The sequence below is a fragment of the Macaca thibetana genome, chromosome 7 (assembly GCF_024542745.1).
Source record: "Macaca thibetana thibetana isolate TM-01 chromosome 7, ASM2454274v1, whole genome shotgun sequence".
Taxonomy (NCBI): Eukaryota; Metazoa; Chordata; class Mammalia; order Primates; family Cercopithecidae; genus Macaca; species Macaca thibetana.
The window spans coordinates 68461518-68482120 of NC_065584.1; the positions used below are offsets into that span (position 1 = coordinate 68461518).

The 20603-nt window shown below is 36.8% G+C and overlaps 1 protein-coding gene across 11 annotated transcripts in view; it reads right to left on the reverse strand.

Moving 5' to 3' along the window:
- Nucleotides 1-20603, reverse strand: part of MIA2 (MIA SH3 domain ER export factor 2) — a 117488-nt gene that overhangs the window by 20018 nt on the left and 76867 nt on the right. For 7 of the 11 annotated variants that reach the window (XM_050798941.1, XM_050798942.1, XM_050798947.1 and 4 more), the window contains 7 exons: nucleotides 19751-19852; nucleotides 18398-18458; nucleotides 17527-17562; nucleotides 15196-15263; nucleotides 13897-13979; nucleotides 12139-12267; nucleotides 6619-6777 (listed from right to left, as the gene is read on the reverse strand). In XM_050798941.1, coding sequence (XP_050654898.1) covers nucleotides 6619-6777; nucleotides 12139-12267; nucleotides 13897-13979; nucleotides 15196-15263; nucleotides 17527-17562; nucleotides 18398-18458; nucleotides 19751-19852 — 638 coding nt within the window. The remainder of the gene's footprint in view (nucleotides 1-6618; nucleotides 6778-12138; nucleotides 12268-13896; nucleotides 13980-15195; nucleotides 15264-17526; nucleotides 17563-18397; nucleotides 18459-19750; nucleotides 19853-20603) is intronic. The other 4 variants (XM_050798943.1, XM_050798950.1, XM_050798949.1 and 1 more) reach the window with 1 other exon arrangement.

Below are 20603 nucleotides of genomic sequence, written 5' to 3' on the forward strand. Positions count from 1 at the left end.
AAAAAGGAATCAAATGGTAATTTTAGACCTGAAAAATACATCTAAAGTAAAACTTTTACTAGACAGGCTTAATAGCAGAATGGAAATGACAAAGGAGAGTCAGTAAACCTGAAGATAGATCAAAAGAAATTGTTGATTCCCAGGCAAGATGGCCAAATAGGAACAGCTCCGGTCTGCAGTTCCCAGTGAGACCAACGCAGAAGGCGGGTGATGTCTGCATTTCCAACTGAGGTACCTGGTTCATCTCACTGGGACTGGTTAGACAGTGGGTGCAGCCCACGGAAGGCAAGCAGAAGCAGGGTTGGCATTGCTTCACCCGGGAAGTGCGAGGGTTCAGGGAATTTCCTCCCCTAGCCAAGGGAAGCGCGAGGGACTGTGCTGTGATTGATCATGCAAAAACTCCATCCGAAGGTCACCAACAGCAAAGACAAATGGTAAATAAATCCATGAAGATGAGGAAAAACCAGGCAAAAAGGCTAAAAATTCCAAAAACCAGGATGCCTCTTGTCCTCCAAAGGATCACAACTCCTCGCCAGCAAGGGAACAAAACAGACAAAGAGTCTGACAAACTGACAGAAGTATGCTTCAGAAGGTGAGTAATAAACTCCTCCAAGCTAAAGGAGCATATTCTAACCCAATGCAAGGAAGCTAAGAACATTGATAAAAGGTTAGAGGAATTGCTAACGAGAATAACCAATTTAGAGAAGAACATAAATGACCTGATGCAGCTGAAAAACACACCACAAGAACTTCATGAAGCATATACAAGTATCAATATAGTCAAATTGATCAATCAGAGGAAAGGATATCAGAGATATCGAACACCAACTTACTAAAATAAAGCATGAAGACAAGATTAGAAAAAAAGAATAAAATGGAATGAACAAAGCCTCCAAGAAATATGGGACTATGTGAAAAGACCAAACCTAGGTTTGATTGGTGTACCTGAAAGTGATAGGGAGAATGGAACCAAGTTGGAAAACACTCTTCAGGATATTATCCAGGAGGACTTCCCCAACCTAGAAGATAGGCCAACATTCAAATTCAGGAAATACAGAGAACACCTCAAAGACACTCTTTGAGAAGAACAACCCCAGGATACATAATTGTCAGATTCACCAACATTGAAATGAAGGAAAAAACGTTAAGGGCAGCCAGAGAGAAAGCTCGGGTTACCCACAAAGGGAAGTCCATCAGACTAACAGCAGATCTCTTGGCAGAAACCCTATAAGCCAGAAGAGAGTGGGCACCAATATTCAACATTCTTAAAGAAAAGAATTTTCAACCCAGAATTTCATATCCAGCCAAACTAAACTTCATAAGTGAAGGAGAAATAAAATCCTTTACAGACAAGCAAATGCTGAGAGATTTTGGCACCACCAGGCCTGCCTTACAAGGGCTCCTGAAGGAAGCACTAAATATGGAAAGGAAAAACCGGTACCAGCCACTGCAAAAACACACCAAAATGTAAAGACCATTGACATGATGAAGAAACTGCATCAACTAATGGGTAAAATAACCAGCTAGCATCATAATAACAGGATCAAATTCACACATAACAATATTAATCTTTAACTAATTAAAAGATACAGACTGGCAAATTGGATAAAGAGTCAAGACCCATGGGTGTACTGTATTCAGGAGACCCATCTCGTGCACAGACACGCATATGCTCAAAACAAAGGGATGGAGAAAGATTTACCAAGCAAATGGAAAGCAAAAAAAAAAGCAGGGGTTGCAATCCTAGTCTCTGATAAAACAGACTTCAAACCAACAAAGATCAAAAAGGACAAAGAAGGGCATTACATAATGGTAAAGGGATAAATGCCACACGAAGAGCTAACTATACTAAATATATATATACCCAATACAGGAGCACCCAGATTCATAAAGCAAGTTCTTAAGAGACCTACAGAGAGATTTAGACTCCCACACAATAATAGTGAGAGACTGACACCCCACTGTTAATGTTAGATCAACGAGACATAAAATTAACAACAATATTCAGGGCTTGAATTCAGCTCTGGACCAAGCAGACCTAATAGACATCTACAGAACTCTCCACCTCAAATCAACAGAATATACATTTTTCTCAGTGCCACATAGCACTTATTCTAAAATTGACCACATAATTGGAAGTAAAACACTCCTCAGCAAATGCAAAAGGACAGAAATCATAACAAACAGTCTCTCAGACCACAGTGCAATCAAATTGGAACTGAGGATTAAGAAACTCACTCAAAAGGCCAGGCGCGGTGGCTCAAGCCTGTAATCCCAGCACTTTGGGAGGCTGAGACAGGCGGATCACGAGGTCAGGAGATCGAGACCATCCTGGCTAACACGGTGAAACCCCGCCTCTACTAAAAAATACAAAAAACTAGCTGGGCGAGGTGGCGGGCGCCTGTAGTCCCAGCTACTCGGGAGGCTGAGGCCGGAGAATGGCGAAAACCTGGGAGGCGGAGCTTGCAGTGAGCTGAGATCTGGCCACTGCACTCCAGCCCGGGCAACAGAGCGAGACACCGTCTCAAAAAAAAAAAAAAAAAAAGAAACGCACTCAAAACCACACAACTACATGGAAACTGAGCAACCTGCTCCTGAATGACTACTAGGTAAATAATAAAATTAAGACAGAAATAAATAAGTTATTTGAAACCAATGAGAACAAAGTCACAACATACCAGAATCTCTGGGACACAGCTAAAGCAGTATTTAGAGGGAAATTTATAACACTAAAATGCCTACAGGAGAAAGCGGGAAAGATCTAAAATCAACACCCTAACATCACAATTAAAAGAACTACAGGGCCGGGCGCGGAGGCTCAAGCCTGTAATCCCAGCACTTTGGGAGGCCGAGACGGGTGGATCACAAGGTCAGGAGATCAAGACCATCCTGGCTAACATGGTGAAACCCCATCTCTACTAAAAAACACAAAAAACTAGCCGGGCGAGGTGACGGGCGCCTGTAGTCCCAGCTACTCGGGAGGCTGAGGCAGGAGAATGGTGTGAACCCGGGAGGCGGAGCTTGCAGTGAGCTGAGATCCGGCCACTGCACTCCAGCCTGGGCGACAGAGCAAGACTCCGTCTCAAAAAAAAAAAACAAAAGAACTACAGAAGTAAGAGCAAAGAAATTCAAAAGCTAGCAGAAGACAAGAAATAACTAAGATGAGGGCAGAACTGAAGGAGATAAAGACACAAAAAACCCTTCAAAATATCCATAAGTCCAGGAGCTGGTGTTCCGAAAAGATTAACAAAATAGACCACTAGCCAGACTAATAAAGAAGAAAAGAGAGAAGAATCAAATAAACACAATAAAAAATCATAAAGGGGAGATCACCACTGATTCCACAGAAATACAAACTACCATCAGAGAATACTATAAACAACTCTATGTGAACAAACTAGAAAACCTAGAAGAAATGGATAAATTTCTGGACACATACACCCTCCCAAGACTAAACCAGGAAGAAGTCGAATTTCTGAATAGATCGATAACAAGTTCTTAAATTGAGGTAGTAATTAATAGCCTACCAACCAAAAAAAGACCAAGACCAGACGAATTCACAGTCGAATTCTACCAGAAGTACAAAGAGGAGCTGGTACCATTCCTTCTGAAACTATTCCAAACAAGAGAAAAAGAGGGACTCCTCCCTAACTCATTTTATGAGGTCAGCATCATCCTGATACCAAAACCTGGCAGAGACAAAACAAAAAAAGAAAATTTCAGGCCAATACCTCTGATGAACATTGATGTAAAAATCCTCAATAAAATACTGGCAAACCAAATCAAACAGCACATTAAAAAGCTTATCCACCACCATAAAGTCAGCTTTATCCCTAGGATGCAAGGCTGGTTCAACATATGCAAATCAATAAACGTAATCCATCACATAAACAGAACCAATGACAAAAACCACAAGATTATCTCAATAGACGCAGAAAAGGCCTTCGATAAAATCGAACACCCCTTCATGCTAAAAAAAAAACTCAATAAACTAGGTAGTGATGGAACGTATATCAAAATAGTAAGAGCTATTTATGACAAACTCATAGGCAGTATCATACCGAATGGGCAAAAGCTGGAAGCATTCCCTTTGAAAACCAGCACAAGACAAGGATGCCCTCTCTCACCACTCCTATTCAACATCGTATTGGAAGTTCTGGCCAGGGCAATTAGGCAAGAGAAATAAATAAAGGATATTCAAATAGGAAGAGAAGAAGTCAAGTTGTCTCTGTTTGCAGATGACATGATTGTGTATTTAGAAACTCAGCCCAAACACTCCTTAAGCTAATAAACAACTTGAGCAAAGTCTCAGGATACAAAATGAATATGCAAAAATCACAGGCATTCCTATACACCAATAACAGAGAACCAAATCATGACCAAACTCCCATTCGATACACTACTACAAAGAGAATAAAATACCTAGGAATACAACTTACAAGGGATGTGAAGGACCTCTTCAAGGAGAACTACAAACCACTGCTCAAGGAAATAAGAGAAGACACAAACAAAAGAAGAAGAAACATTCCATGCTCATGGATAGGAAGAATAAATATCGTGAAAATGGCCATATTACCCTAATTAATTTACAGATTCAATGCTATTCCCATCAAGCTACAACTGACTTTCTTCACAGAATTAGAAAAAACTACCTTAAATTTCATATGGAACCAAAAATAGCTCATATAGCCAAGACAATCCAAAGCAAAAAGAACTAAGCTGGAGGCATCATGCTACCTGACTTCAATCTATATTACAAGGCTACAGTAATCAAAACAGCATGGTACTGGTATCAAACCAGATACATAGACCAATGGAACAGAACAGAGGCCTCAGAAATAACACCACACATCTACAAGCATCTGATCTTTGACAAACCTGACAAAAACAACCAATGGGGAAAGGATTCCCTATTTAATAAATTGTGTTGGGAAAAGTGGCTAGCCAGATGCAAAGAACTGAAACTGGACCCTTTCCCTACACCTTATACAAAAATCAGCTCAAGATGGATTAAGGATTTAAACGTAAGAACTAAAACCATAAAAACCCTACAAGAAAACCTAGGTAATACCATTCAGGACATAGGCATAGGTAAAGACTTCATAACTAAAACAACAAAAGCAATGGCAACAAAAGCCAAAATTGACAAATGAGATATAATTAAAGAGCTTCTGCACTGCAAAAGAAACTATCAGAGTAAACAGGCAATCTAAAGAATCGGAGAAAATTTCTGCAATCTATCCATCTGACAAAGGGCTAATATCCACAATCTACAAGCAACTTAAACAAATTTACAAGAAAAAAAGCAAACAACCCCATCAAAAAGTAGGGGAAGGATGTGGGCGAAGGATATGCCAACAGACACTTTCAAAAGAAGACATTTATGCAGCCACCAAAATATGAAAAAAAGCTCATCATCACTGGTCATTACAGAAATGCAAATCAAAACCACAATGAGATACCACCTCATGCCAGTTAGAATGGCAATCATTAAAAAGTCAGGAAACAACAGATGCTGGAGAGGATGTGGAGAAATACGAACGCTTTACACTATTGGTGGGAGCGTAAGTTAGTTCAACCATTGTGGAAGACAGTGTAGTGATTCCTCAAGGATCTAGAACTAGAAATACCATTTGACCCAGCAATCCCATTACTGGGTATATACCCAAAGGATTATAAATCATTCTACTATAAAGACACATGCACACATATGTTTACTGCAGCACTGCTCACGATAGTAAAGACTTGCAACCAACCCAAATGCCCATCAATGTTAAACTGGATAAAGACAATGTGGCACATACACACCATGGAATACTATGCAGCCATAAAAAAGAATGATTTCATGTCCTTTGCAGGGACATGGATGAAGCTGGAAACCATCATTCCCAGCAAACTAACACAGGAACAGAAAACCAAACACCACATGTTCTCACTCACAAGTGGGAGTTGAATAATGAGAACATATGGGCACAGGGAGAGGAACATCACACACCGGGGCCTGTGTGGGGGTGCGGGGCCAGGGGAGGGATAGCATTAGGAGAAATACCTAATGTAGATGATGCAGCTATTAGAACAGCAGTTATTATCTTATTTCAAGATATTCTGCTGTCACTCTTCTGGTAAATATATTTATTTTGGTAAGATAAAATGGTCAGTGAAAAAAGACAATTACAAAAGACAGTGAATGGTACAACCGCATAGAGTGATTAAAAGAATTTGAATAGCTATGTGTATAAATGTATACCCAAAAAAATCTCTGAAAGATATATACCTACAACTAAATTCTGGGAAGGACACACTAAGATGACAAAAGGGATTTTTCACTTCTTTATACATTTCTGTGTTGTTTGGATTTTCTAAAGTAAACATGCATTATTACCTCTACAAGCAACAAAAACAATAAAAACATTCCATTGAGGGAGAAAACAGCTTTCTATAATATGGACAATTACCTCCAATCATTCTGTTTGGATTACTTATCATTGTTGTTTTCAAAAATGTATGATGATTTTTCTTAAGAGAAAAAAAACACATACTCCTCTCTTCTTCCATTCCTGTATATTCCACATCCCAGTTGCCTTTCAAAGAGAAATAATAACTATTGTCTTTACATACCTGGTGGAGGAAACATCATCCTACGGTCCTGTTCCCATGGAGGTGACAGAGACCCAGTGTCAGAGGGAGCCCTATGAGGATCGGTTAGCCTATCACAGCTTGATTCTCCTCTTTCATTGGTAATCTGATGGTCCAGAGGATTCCCTGGGCCTCTTGAGCCTAATTAAAGAAAAAAACATACAAATCTGTTTCATCTTAAAAAGTCTTATGTGCTTGTTTTACACATAAAATCAGTGGTTAAATCATAAGTTATAAATATGAAGTCTGAAAAATAAGGGTATAGAAAGTAAATTGCTATGATTCCTATGCCAGATGTAACAGGATAATTATAAAGTAATTATAAGAAATGATTAAATAAAAAATATAAAATAAATAAAATATAAAATATTTAAAATAAATATAAAAATAAATGATTAAATAAAAACATAAATGATTTTGTTGCTTAAACTAGTATGTCATAGTCCAAATGAGCATGATTCCTTTAAAACAGTCATCTTAGCAGTTCTATATCTATTCTAGTAATTTTGCTACTATTTAAAGTATTTTTCAGAAAAATTCTTTTGGAAATGCACTCAGATTAACTTAAGAGCCATATAAAAAACTGCATTTCAAAGTTAAAACATGACTCTCTACTTCTGTCCAAATTCACTGAATAGTGTTAGGAGTCAATGAGAAGATAAAAAAGATAAATACTTCTGCTCAAAAATGATTTTAAGTAGCCTGATTTAAAACATTATGTACAACAGACAAATTGGCACTAAATGGCTTTTAGTAATTTCTAAATATCAAATTCACATTCAAAAGGAGAATTCATAAGTTCTGAAGACAAGTCTAAAATAATAGTTTCAAAAACAACAGCACTGTTGAAATAATCACTTTAAATGAGCTAACATCCATTTTGGATAAGAAAATCTGGTATGTTTACATTTATAAAGGGTGGTAATTTTAAAGTTCCCTTCTTAATGACTACAGAAAAGATAGTACCTTAATTAAAAACCCACATTCAGGGCGGGGTGCAGTGGCTCACGCCTGTAATCCCAGCACTTTGGGAAGCCAAGGAGGTTGGATCACCTGAGATCAGAAATTCGAGACCAGCCTGGCCAACATGGTGAAATCCTGTCTCTACTAAAAGTACAAAAATTAGCCAGGCATGGTGGCAGGTGCTGTAATCCCAGCTATGAGCGAGGCTGAGGCAGGAGAATGGCTTGAACTCAGGAGGAGGAGGTTGCAGTGAGCCAAGATCGTGCCACTGCACTCCAGCCTGGGTGACAGAGTGAGAACCCATCTCAAAAAAACAAAAAACAAAACCCATATTCAGTTAAAATGGAAAAGACAAATATAAAAAAATTTTGGCCTGGTGTGGTCGTTCATGCCTGTAATCCCAGCACTTTGGGAGATGGAGGCGGGCGGATCACAAGATCAGGAGATTGAGATCATCCTAGCTAACATGGTGAAACCCCATCTCTACAAAAAATACAAAAAATTAGCCTGGCATGGTGGCGGGCGCCTGTAATCCCAGTTACTTGGGAGGCTGAGGCAGGAGAATGGCGTGAACCCGGGAGGCGGAGCTTGCAGTTAGCCAAGATCGCGCCACTGTACTCCAGTCTGAACGACAGAGCAAGACTCCGTCTCAAAAAAAAAAAAAAAAAATTTAACATTCAATAAAATATATTAATACCTCATTTATGTGTCATTGAGGGGGGAAAGGGGGGTCTTCTCAAAATTATATCGTACAGGAAACAAAAGCTTATTATTCTCAAGGAATAGCGTTAAAAAAAAATTTTTTTTTTGAGATGGGGTCTCACTCTGTTGCCTAGACTGGAGTGCAGTGGTGCGATTCTCAGCTCACTGCAACCTCCACCTACTGGGCTCAAGCAATTCTCCCACCTCAGCCTTACAAGTAGCCGGGACAACAGGCATGCGCCACCACACTTTGCTAATTGTTGTATTTTTTGCGGATACAGGGTTTTGCCATGTTGCCCAGGCTGGTCTCGAACTCCTAGGCTCAAACAATCCCATCACCTTGACCTCCCAAAGTACTAGGATTATAGGTGTAAGCCACTGTACCCAGCGGACAATTTTTTTTTCAATAGAAGCCTAACTAAAATAGCCAGGCGCAATGGCTCATGCCTGTAATCCTAGCACACTGGGAGGCTGAAGTGGGTGGATCACCTGAGGTGAGGAGTTCGAAACCAGCCTGGCCAACATGGTGAAACCCCATCTCTACTGAAAATACAAAAATTAGCTGGGTGTAGTGGCACATGCTTGTAATCCCAGCTATTCACGAAGCTGAGGAACAAGAATCACTTGAACCTGAGAGAAAGGGGTTGCAGTGAACCGAGATCATGCCACTGTACTCCAGCCTGGGTAACACAGTGAGACTCTATCTCAAGAAAATAAAAAATAAAAAAAGAAGTCTAACAAAAATGCTTACTCTATTTCAGTACCTCCTTTAAGAGAACAAACCAAAATTAATTTTAACTTTTCTTGTTAACTAGTACAAATCAGCATAAGCATTCAAGTTTAATATATAGTAATCTTTAAAACAAATTTTCCATCTACTCCCTTTAGTAGAATCAGATCTACTGGCTTTTACATCAGGAGGTAAACTATCATTTTGCCTTATGAGTATACGTTCTATCAAATTCCCCAAATCTTTCCTTCTCGCTTCTTCATCCTAATAATTAGCTCATTAGAAGAAGAAGGCTGGGAAAGCAGAAAATGCGCAAGCTGTCAGTTAGGCTGAGTTCATCTGGAATGAAGCACAGAGATTTAAAGGAGACATTCAAAGGCTTTCCCTCCTGATTGCTTACTTCCAGAAGACCAAAGTTACAGACCAACTGATTACCCAGTGAAAATTACAAACCTAAAAATGCTAATGGTTAAAGTTTTCTATTCAAACCAAGTTACATACAATTTACTCTAAGAAGAAATTGTTTTACTCGTACTCAATATTATTCAAATATACCACTCATCCAAACTTCAAATTAAAAAGATAATAAAAGTAAGGAAAACAACAGGTACTCTCCATCCTCCTTTGGTGGATCATAGAAAGTTTTAGTTCAAATCAACTCTGTAAGACCCGATGACAACTTACCTAGAACTTCTGTAGCTTTTTAAACAAATAGTAAAACACCCTTGCAGATAATCTGAACACACTGTATGTTTAAATTAAATAGGAGAGGAAAGAGGAGAAATCAAATGTAAATTTTAATCATTCCAAATATTCAATTGACTACAAGCAATCCTTGACTTATGTAATTCAATTTCCAGTGATTCATATTTGCAGTTTAGCCAATTATACCCTTATTTCTAGGGCACTGTTTTTTCAGACTGCTAGCTCTTACTCATTTGTGATGTGTGAAGTTTAAAAAATAATGCTAATTAAGATTAAATTAATGAAATGGGATAAAACTGAATAGAAAGCATCAAAACTGTAATGGTAAGTACTATTTCATGTAGCTGGTTTCAATTACATTTCGATCATATTTATGTTGGTGTACAATATGACATGATATAAAATACATTTCTTAATGTAAGTCAAGGTAAAAAATGGAGAGGTGGGAGTGGACTTAGATAACTAAGTCCTAAGCTTGCAGCAGACATGTCAATCTCAAAATCAGTCCCTTTCCTGAAGTGCTCAATGCAAAGCCTCCCGAAGGCGCTAAGTATCAGTCTATAGGGCAGTCCCTTTCCCTAGGAGCTTCCAGTTCAAAATCAACACAAGCAAAGGCTCTGTAGGGACCCCAGGCTGTGGCCCAATCTACCGGGGGGACTGGGAGGTGGACAGGAACAGTTCTAAGTGAAGCACAATGAGGGTGGAGAAAGAGGATACAAACAGGATACGGGCAAAGGGAGAATATCTCATGAACATAGAGTAGAAAGTTGATTTTCTCATATTCTTTGAAGGCAATTCCAAAGGAAGAGTTCCAAAAATATTTGGAATAACGGCAGCTTCAACTAACAAGTACACAGACTTCCTGAGATACTATTTAGATGAGCAATATCCATCTGAGTATACGAATTTTGATTTGTTGTATTTAATTTGGTGTTTTTGTTTAGATTCATTAATTTATGTTCTTATCTCAAATTCAATCTGGTAAAATCACTGATACAAAGGGTGGGAATGTTTCACTGGTGAAGAATGCCATTAACTCTTATAAAACACATACTTGGAACTGAAAATGTAAGACTTCTGATTCTGAAATAAATAGGGCTCTATATCTTTGAATTTCGACACAAATTAAGGGAAAACTTTAAAGCAACTTGACGAAGAAAGTATGGTGAGAGATCAAAAAAGGAAAACTCCAGGTACACAGGAGTTTTCAAAGGTAATAGGGCCTTTTGTAACACCAGGGTGATGCTGATGAGATAAATGTAGAATAGCTAATGATTAGGCCTGAGGTACCTACAGAAATTCTCAACAACATACAAGTGGGTGACAGCAGACAATTGTGGCTTGGTTTCCCAACGTTTTTTTTTTTTTTCTTTTTTTGAGATGGAGTCTCACTCTGTTGCCAGGCTGGAGTGCAGTGGTACTATCTTGACTCACTACAACCTCCGCCTTCTCGGTTCAAGCAATTCTCCTGCTTCAGCCTCGTGAGTAGCTGGGACTATAGGCGCCCACCACCACACCCAGCTTACTTCTGTATTTTTAGTAGAGACAGGGTTTCACCATGTTGGCCAGGATGGTCTTGATCTCTTGACCTCATGATCTGTCCCCTTCGGCTCCCAAAATACTGGGATTACAGGCATGAGCCACCATGCCCGGCCCCCAGTGTATTAACAAATGATGTAGACCACAGTAAAGGTTCCCAACAAAATTCTAATGTTTCATCAAAACACAATTTTATGGTGATTCACACCTGTAATCCCAGCACTTTGGGAGGCTGAGGCGGGTGGAACACCTAAGGTCAGGAGTTCGAGACCAGCCTGGCCAGCCAACATGGCAAAACCCGTTTCTACTAAAAATACAAAAAAAATTAGCCAGGAATGGTGGCATGTGTCTGTAATCCCAGCTACTTGGGAGGCTGAGGCAGAAGAATCATTTGAACCTGGGAGGCGGAGGTTGCAGTGAGCCGAGATCGCGCCACCGCACTCCAGCCTGAGCAACAAGAGCAAAAACTGTCTCAAAAAAAAAAAAAAAAATTACATATATATACATACACATATATAATTTTATGCTAGGTTATACTGTTATTTTATCTCATGTGGTCTTATAAAATTTTATATTACATCATGTAATATATAGTTTTTAAGAAGTCAAAAATATGGTTTAAAAAGATACATATCAAGTCCTTGATCAAAATGTTATCTAATATAGCACTGTTTCTAAGAGAAAAACACATCAAAATTAGATATCATAGAGATCCTTTTCCAAATAAAAGTTATTTACAATAAGTGCAAGGAATGCCTGTATTTTCCAAATGTGTATTTTACAGATCATTTTTAAGGTAAGTTGAAATGAAAATATAAAGTAAGGAAGAAATCTAGAGTAATAAAGATGTTTAAACAATATACCTCTTCCTCCTCCCCCTGGAAGCAAAGGTGAGAGTCTGAGTGGACCCTCCAACAAAGTTGGAGGAGAGAGAAAAGCTCTCGTTTCAGATGAAGGCCGACCCAATGGTGAGGGACCATATGGGGAATGCTCTGGAATAATTAAAACAGCATATTTAAATTCATAGTTTCACTTAGCTACACTACAGAGTTAGAATCCCATTTCAACAATTACCATCAGGTCATCCTATTGCCAATTTAAGTTTAATCTATGTCCTGAATGTATCCTTTGATTTTGCTAATATAGCACAGAATTAAATACAGACCCTGGTGTTTTCAATATTTGTCTACCAGACACTTTAACCAATAAAAACATCAACCTATTGGGAATTAATACACTTAAATAATCATTTATATTAAGAAGGGATATTGGAGATATATTTTAGAGTTACAGGAGCATAAAGTTAGATCTTTTGGGGGTTGTTTTTACTGGCAGTATGCATCCGGACATTTCAGCTAGTGAGACTTGCAACACAGAAGCACTCAGTTTAAATCAGGGCCAGGTAGGCTGTATTGGGCCACAAATTGTTTAAATAATGCTCAGATTATGAAGAGGAGAAAAATGCATAAAATACTTTGAAACAAGATTACAATTTACTTTTGATTCATTACCAGTAAGTTTATAAATACTAATTATCAAATAAATCACTTTATCTATAATCTATACAGCCAAGACACCTACCACTTTACAAACTTCACCACTCTCAAATAATGGTTTTGTTTCCAAAGTCAAAAATCAAAAACAAAATACAAACAAAAACCACCAAAATAACATTTTTAAAACATGTTAAATGTAAAACATGAGTGTAGCTGGTATAATATTCAAACCAGCTACAAGAAAAGATCAAAGCATTATTTACCCTCCTTGAAACTTTTGTGTTGGATTCAGACCAAAAAAAAAATCCTTCTGTGTACTTCACCCCAATCCAAACTTTACTACCTGAAATTCGTAATAATCTATTATTTTTTAAATGTAGAAATAGACTTTTATTTTAATGAAATTTTACTCTCAAAAGTGATTTTTATAACTTTCCAAGGTTATTAAAATGGAATTCTACCTATATATATATATATTTATTTTTCACTACCTTAGAAGCTTCATTCCAATTCAACCAAAATTATTATGAAAAAATTTAAACTGTTTGCAATAGTTTGAGATCATTGCAGACCCTAACTCAACAATGGACAGAAATATTAAATATATCTTACAAAAAAAATTGGTCCTCCCTTGAAGGTAATTAAAGCAATCAAAACTCAGATTGAGTTTTTCCCACATTTTAAATTAATACTTTTAAATAATTAAAAACTATTTTTTAATTATCAAACAAGCAAATTCCAAGTATAGTTAATATATAAACAGTCACAATGCTATTCCAACTAAGCACTCCTTATTTATTCAATCTCCTAGAAAATTGTTAATGAGTACCTTACTATGTGCCAAGCACCTGGCTTTTCAAGCTCAAGGCACTAAATATATATCATCTCACAAAATCCCACTGAGAAATAAAAGCAACAATAATTTTCATTATTGCACAGGAAACAAAACCTAGAAACTTGTGAGTCTATGAGAAAGCTCAGACTAGAACCTTGGTTCTAAAATCTAAAATATTTATATAAATAACAGTGTTAACTTACACTAATAGAAACTATATGTGCAATATATATATATATATATATATAAAATATGTATTTTAAATGAGGGGTAAAAAAAAAAAAGACTACCTCTGCCAAATGCTGTATTTGGAACATCAAGTGCATAAGGATCTTTTTCTAAAAGTTCAAATTTAAACTCTGTTTCAGTTAATCTGCAAATAAAGAACAAACATCTCTAAGTTACTCATCCAAGAGAAGCACCACAAGAACAAAAATGCCTCTACCAAGTACAAACTACTCTTCACTATCTTAATATCTACACAGAATAAACAGATCCTCTAAAATTTATTATTCTGACCAAAACACTTTTATCTCCCACTGCTTATTAACTAGGGTAACCAGTTTCTTGCTGCCCTAGGGATAGTGATGTTTTGTGGAGCCTTACAATTGTTTTATTTCTTCTTCAAAACTAGACTACCATGAGTACCATATCACAGAATCCAAATCTTTGAAATGCAAGAGTCCTCCAAGGTCAACCAGTTCAAGTCTATCACTTTACAACTAAGGAAACTAAGGCTAGGAGTTTAAAAGATTTATTCACAATGAAAGTGCCAGGATTAAGACATAGAGTTCCTGGCTTTGAGTCATGTATGCTTTCCATTGTAATGTGACACTCATGATTCCAGTTATAACACTGGAAATTCCAATAATTTGTCCTACTATCTTACTCATAAATGTTTTATCCTACAAATGTGACATTTTAAAAGAATCTTGTTTCTAGTTCTTAATCATGAGATATAAAACATTTAATAATTTGATTTTAATTTCTGAGACTAGAAAAGACAAGCAAGAGGACTAAAAACTAATATTGGATAATGTTAACAGTACATTGTGACAAGAAATTATAACATTCTAGGAAGACTGTTATAATCTTCATAGAAAAGCACTTACTCTTCCCTGCTATTCTATATTGTAGACTTTTATTCTACGTTTCATTTTATTATTGAAAAACAATGTCAGCCAATACTACAAAACCAGGAAATGAGAGAAATTAGTGAATATTATCCTATCTATTTATCCATTAAAAGAGGCTGAAATTCTCGGCATTACTACGTCAGAGAGATTCATCCTTTCGCTTTCCATCCATTTTTACCTCCATCCATCTACACTGGTTTAAAAAAAAATTTTAGCTATAATAGCAGAAGGATCTGTTAACAGTTTCCTCCAAGTGCCACTTCAGCGACCTGGGACAAGTACTTCAACAAACAAAAAAAAACTAGACATTCCTAGTAAAACTAATAGATATCTCACAAGATATGCTGGATTCACTGTAAGTTTTCTTACTTAATCTTATAAAAGTATTACCTAATTAATGAAATAACAGTAAGAATAATAACTAATTTTAAATGTTCCCACTAACATACTTACTTTTGTCTGTTGTGAGCATTTTCTTTCCTTAAATCATTGAGGTTTCTTTCAGCATTCCGAGCTGCCAACTTCAAGAAAATAACAAATTTTAAAAATACATTTATATAAACTTAAAATATAAGCATAAACATGTCAATATAAATACTCATTAAATTTTTAAAATATATATATATATATCACAAAAATGGTATACAAATCATAATCACTTAAGTAAGAAAAAGTGTAAGACTTGGACTCTGAAAGATCAGAATTTCTGTATCTACTCTTTACCCTCTAGTCATATGATCTTAGGCTGTTTCCTCATCTATAAATCTGGTTTATAATACCTACTTTACAGAGTTACTGAGTAGAATGAACAAGTAATGTATGTAAAAGGCCTTTAAGTACAGTGCCTAGAACATAAGAGATTTTAATAAACATCCTATCTTTTTATTATTGTAGTTGAGACTCTATTATCCCCCTACCCTCAAATCTCTAAAGTTGACAGTCTGAGCCATGTCCTTGTCCCCATCCATCCTGAGGTCAAACATTCAGAGCCTCATGGACTCTAAACTCAGCCAGTCTGGGTTCTATCTGATTGGGTGATTAGTTCCTTGAAATGAACACTTTTTCCCTAAAAAACAAGTTAAACTTTGTTACCACATGACTTTTCAGAAACTAATATGAGCCTCTCCTATTAACTGTCTTCTGCCCAGACCCCAGTCTGCTCCTATGGGTAGCTCAGCTCTGGAGCATGTGACAAGCTACTGCTCAGTGTCACTTTCATTCCCTCTACCAATCCCAATTCAGCTAAAAACACACCTTGTCTGTGGAGCTTCTCCCAGGTGACCTTCCTGATACATAATTCTTTAGCCTGTGTGGTTCCTTGGGTTTTCCTGCCTGTCCTGTGCTCTAGAACACGTGAGGACAGATATATCCTAGGTTGTCATCTGGCTGTCCCGGATCTGTATATCCAGCTGCTTAACTGTCTCTTTGTAGCCTCTACCCATGTCGTCTGAGATAACCTTTACCTTAGGAGACTTTACTAAATATGCAGGGGTGAGGAAGGGATGTGGAATTGTTGCCTCTGGGTCTCAGCATATTCCCTTCTTGGCCATTGTTGTTTGTGGTTTTTATTCTAATCTCTACAAGTCAGTGTCCCTCTAAGATCTGTAAGATGTTCCTGCTGCCCTTCCAGAAACAGCCTTCTTACCAACTTACCCTGGGACTGTGTGTGGACCTCTCCATCTTCAAAGAGTAATCTACATCTAAGTATTTTACAAGTGGTGAGGAGTGGTTAACTAAATTCATCTCCAAGCCCAGCTTAATTTAGTAACAAATTTTCATTTGAACCCACAATACCAAAGCATACAGAATCTTGCAACTGAGGAGGACCTAATCTCTCACCCTACCTAATAGGTGAGATACCTCTCAACATACCTAATCTCTCACCCTAGGCAGGAATCTCCACTCCAACATGTCTAAGAAACATCTATCAAGTTTCACTATAACAATAACAACAGTTAACATTCACTGAATGTATACTGTGTGTCAGGCATTTGGCAATAACCTTACATGAATTTAATCATCCCAATAACCCTATGAAATAGGTACTATTGATATCTCTATCTTACAGATAAGAAAACTGATGATAGGTGATGGAGTGAGGACACCAGCCAAGACAGCCTAATTCCAGACTCCATGTATTCACCCACTGTGCAAACTGCCTACTGTTGAAGACTCCTAATGCCAAGTACTCCAAAGGCCAGCTATTACAACAGTACTATATGTTAGAGTGTCTTTCTTATAATTAGTCAAAATCTGCATCCTTATCACTTCCCCACACAGTCAGTTCCTCTGGAGCACAGATACACTATTTCTCATAATGACCCTTTTCTTAATGTGTACCAGTAATTCAACACTGAGAATCAGGTAACAGAACTTTATGAATTTTAGAACTAGAAGGGGCTTTGAAGATCACTTAATCTAATCCCATTGTTACACAAACGAGGAAATAGGCCCAAAGAATTTTAAGTAGCTGGTCCACAACTAATCAGTGGCAATTTAGTGCCCTGAAACAATCAATCCATGATTATATCACCTTCCCTATGGAGCATAAACTCCTTTCAAAGAAGCAATGTGATAAAAGCAAAGAAGGAAAAATCAAATTTTTTCAATAACTGTGTTGGAACAAACTGTTTAGTTCACAAGGAACATAATTTCGCTACTTGTAAAATTAAAAGAAACTGATTTTTTAGAATACTATATTTTCATCTAATTTAAGTAAGCAACATATCTTCTGAAAAAAAAATACAATTTGACAAAAGAGACTTAAGGAAATTTAAAACTTACCCAATTATCATGTGCTTTTTTCTCATGGGAAATAATCTGAAAAAGAAAGTAATTAAAATGCCACTAACAATTATTTTTCTTAAGTAAAAGACATTCATATCTACCACTATGATGTAGCACACAACTCAAAAATATCCCAAGCATCTCTGAAGAGTAGGCAACATTTTCAAAGCAAATTTTCATGTATAATTATATTTTAAAATAAAAACTGAATGTAAAGACAATTACATTTTTTGTCTAGTAAACTTTTACTTTATGCAATAATCAACAGGAATTGCCAGTTAACATATAACTAGCCTGACTGAGTATGAGACCCCACTGTTGATACACGTTTATGTGATGCACTCCACCTTCTCAAAGCAGCAGGAGATATGGCAATTTTATTTTTTTGAGATGGAGTCTCAGTCTGTCACCCAGGCTGGAATGCAAGTGACGCAATCTCAGCTCACTGCAACCTCTGCCTCCAGGGTTCAAGCGATTCTCCCGCCTCTCCCTCCCAAGTAGCTGAGATTACAAGCATGTGTCAACATACCTGGCTGATTTTTGTTTTTGTTTTGTTTTTTTTAGTAGAGACAGGGTTTTGCCATGTTAGCCAGGCTGGTCTCGAACTCCTGACCTCAAGTGATCCACCCACTTCAGCTTCCCAAAGTGCTGGGATTACAGGCGTGAGCCACTGCACCCAGCCAATATGGCAATTTTAAATAAGATTTCTTATCCCAGAATCTTTGGCTCCTGGGAAGTGTCCCACCGCCACATGCAACACCTCAAAAGAGGTGTGCAACTGGTAATTATATTCCTGCATCAATTCAAACAAATCAGAATTGTTTTCAATTATACATATATATATATACACACACACACATATATATACCTGCCCTTGATAAGAATGAATAGTTCTCTCCAATTCTTCTTCAAGATCTTTGGCTCGCTTTCTAAATGGAATGAATAATTATTCTACTATTAACATATAATATGAAATGACAGAACATACTCTCTATTAAAAAATATTTATTAGAAAACCTGGAATGCTCTATTTCATGTGTAAAAAAAAAAAAAAAAAAAAAAAAAAACTCCAGAATTCCACATTTAGAAATAATCACCTCTGAGAGGTTCTACAGTAAATTTTTTCCTAAAGTAATTTTAACATTGATTACAACATAATACTAGTACTTGAGTTTACCTAAACCAAAAGTCACGCAAATATTTACGTGGTATATTGTGTTGTTTTTATTTTTAAGAAGAATGATCCTAGAAGATTCATTCAGATGTTGGTAGTCTTTTTTTTTTTTAAACGGAGTGCCGCTCTTGTTGCCCAGGATGGAGTGCAGTGGCGCAATCTCAGCTCACTGCAACCTCCGCCTCCAGGGTTCAAGCGATTCTCCTGCCCCAGTCTCCTGAGTAGCTGGGATTACAGGTGCCTGCCACTACGACGGGCTAATTTTTTTGTATTTTTAGTAGAGATGGGGTTTCATCATGTTGGCCAGGCTGGTCTCAGAACTCCTGACTCAGGTGATCCACCCACCTCGGCCTCCCAAAGTGCGGGGATTACAGGCGTAAGCTACCGTGCCCAGCCAGATGTGGATAGTCTTAATAGAATTCTAGGAAATTAGCAATCGTTGTGAAGTAAAATTTTACTTGTTACTTTTATGAGACTAATAAGATAACTTATTTTGGATAAAACTCAAGCTTACTGAGGCAAAATGAAGTATCACAACTATTCGGGATACTGCTGAATCGTGCCCCTTTTCTTCTCTATATTTTCTATTTCCTGGGATCTCGTAAATCAAACCAAGGTAAAATCTAGATTTATAGTCTTAAATACTTCAGAATGCTCTGTGGCTCACTCTTCTTTTTGTGGCACACCTATTGATTCACTAATATTACATACATTCTTCTCCATTTGAACCAATGAGGAAAGACCTTAAAATTAAAATCTATTCATATTGACACTAACATGAAATAGAATTGTCCATATTCAACTTTGAGAAATTTTAAAAATCGCACAGCCTGAAAGAAAAACATTTTTCCTTTTTATATTTTCTGTATAATTGCTGAGCAAGAAATCTGAATGAAAAGTGATGAGACAAAAATATATTTTTTTTTGTCTGTACCACCTGTCAGATTTTAAAATGTTTTCTATTTTCATTTATTATTTTTTCTGGCATTAAGTTTTTTAGATACTCTTCCCATCCCAATAAAGAAACCGGGAAAACGTATTTAATACCTATAGGTCTCCAGCTCTTCAGTGGCATGGCTGATCTTTTCGTCTACTTTAGAAAGTTTCTCTTCTTTCTCTAACCGGTAATTTTCCTCTACTGTTAATTTCCTTAAAAACAAAAAATGTTTTAATTCTCTTAATACATGTCATAAGATAATCAATTCTTTTTAATTGTAGCAAAACTGGTGATTCCTATAAAATGATTTCTAAAATACCACTGAAAACATTACCTACAAGGAAAAAAAAAGTACCTGTATAAATATTCCTGGTGTGAAATTTAATATTAAAAACCGAAATTGTAAAGCATTGTGCCTAATACACAACTACTAACAGTTTCAAGAGTTTTCTATATAAATTTATCTTAAAAACAGGATCAAAGATATATTTAATAAAAACTATTATGACTATCACTTATCAAGTCTTTCTGTATAAACAAGCGTGACATTTACTAGTAAGAAGTCACCAATTAATCAAATGTGTTTCATTAATTTTTATATTGGTTAGTGTTAGGCTTCCAGGTGAGTATACACACACACACACACACACACACACACACACACACACACACACAAAATTATAATTACAATGAACCCAAAGTGAAGAGTAGTAGTAGCAGTCCTATTTACTACATCTAGTTCTATTAATAATAACTTATTGAGCCATTAGTATGTGCCAAAAACTGTTCTTAGACTTTTGCATGTATTATTTAATTACCACAACAGCTCTACAAGAAGGGTGGTACTGTTATTCCCATCTTACAAAAACGAAAATGAAGCACAGAGAAATCATTAAACCAAGGCCTAGAGCTCATACGCAGTGCCTCTTTTATGCTGTAACACCCATGTTGTTTCATTTCACA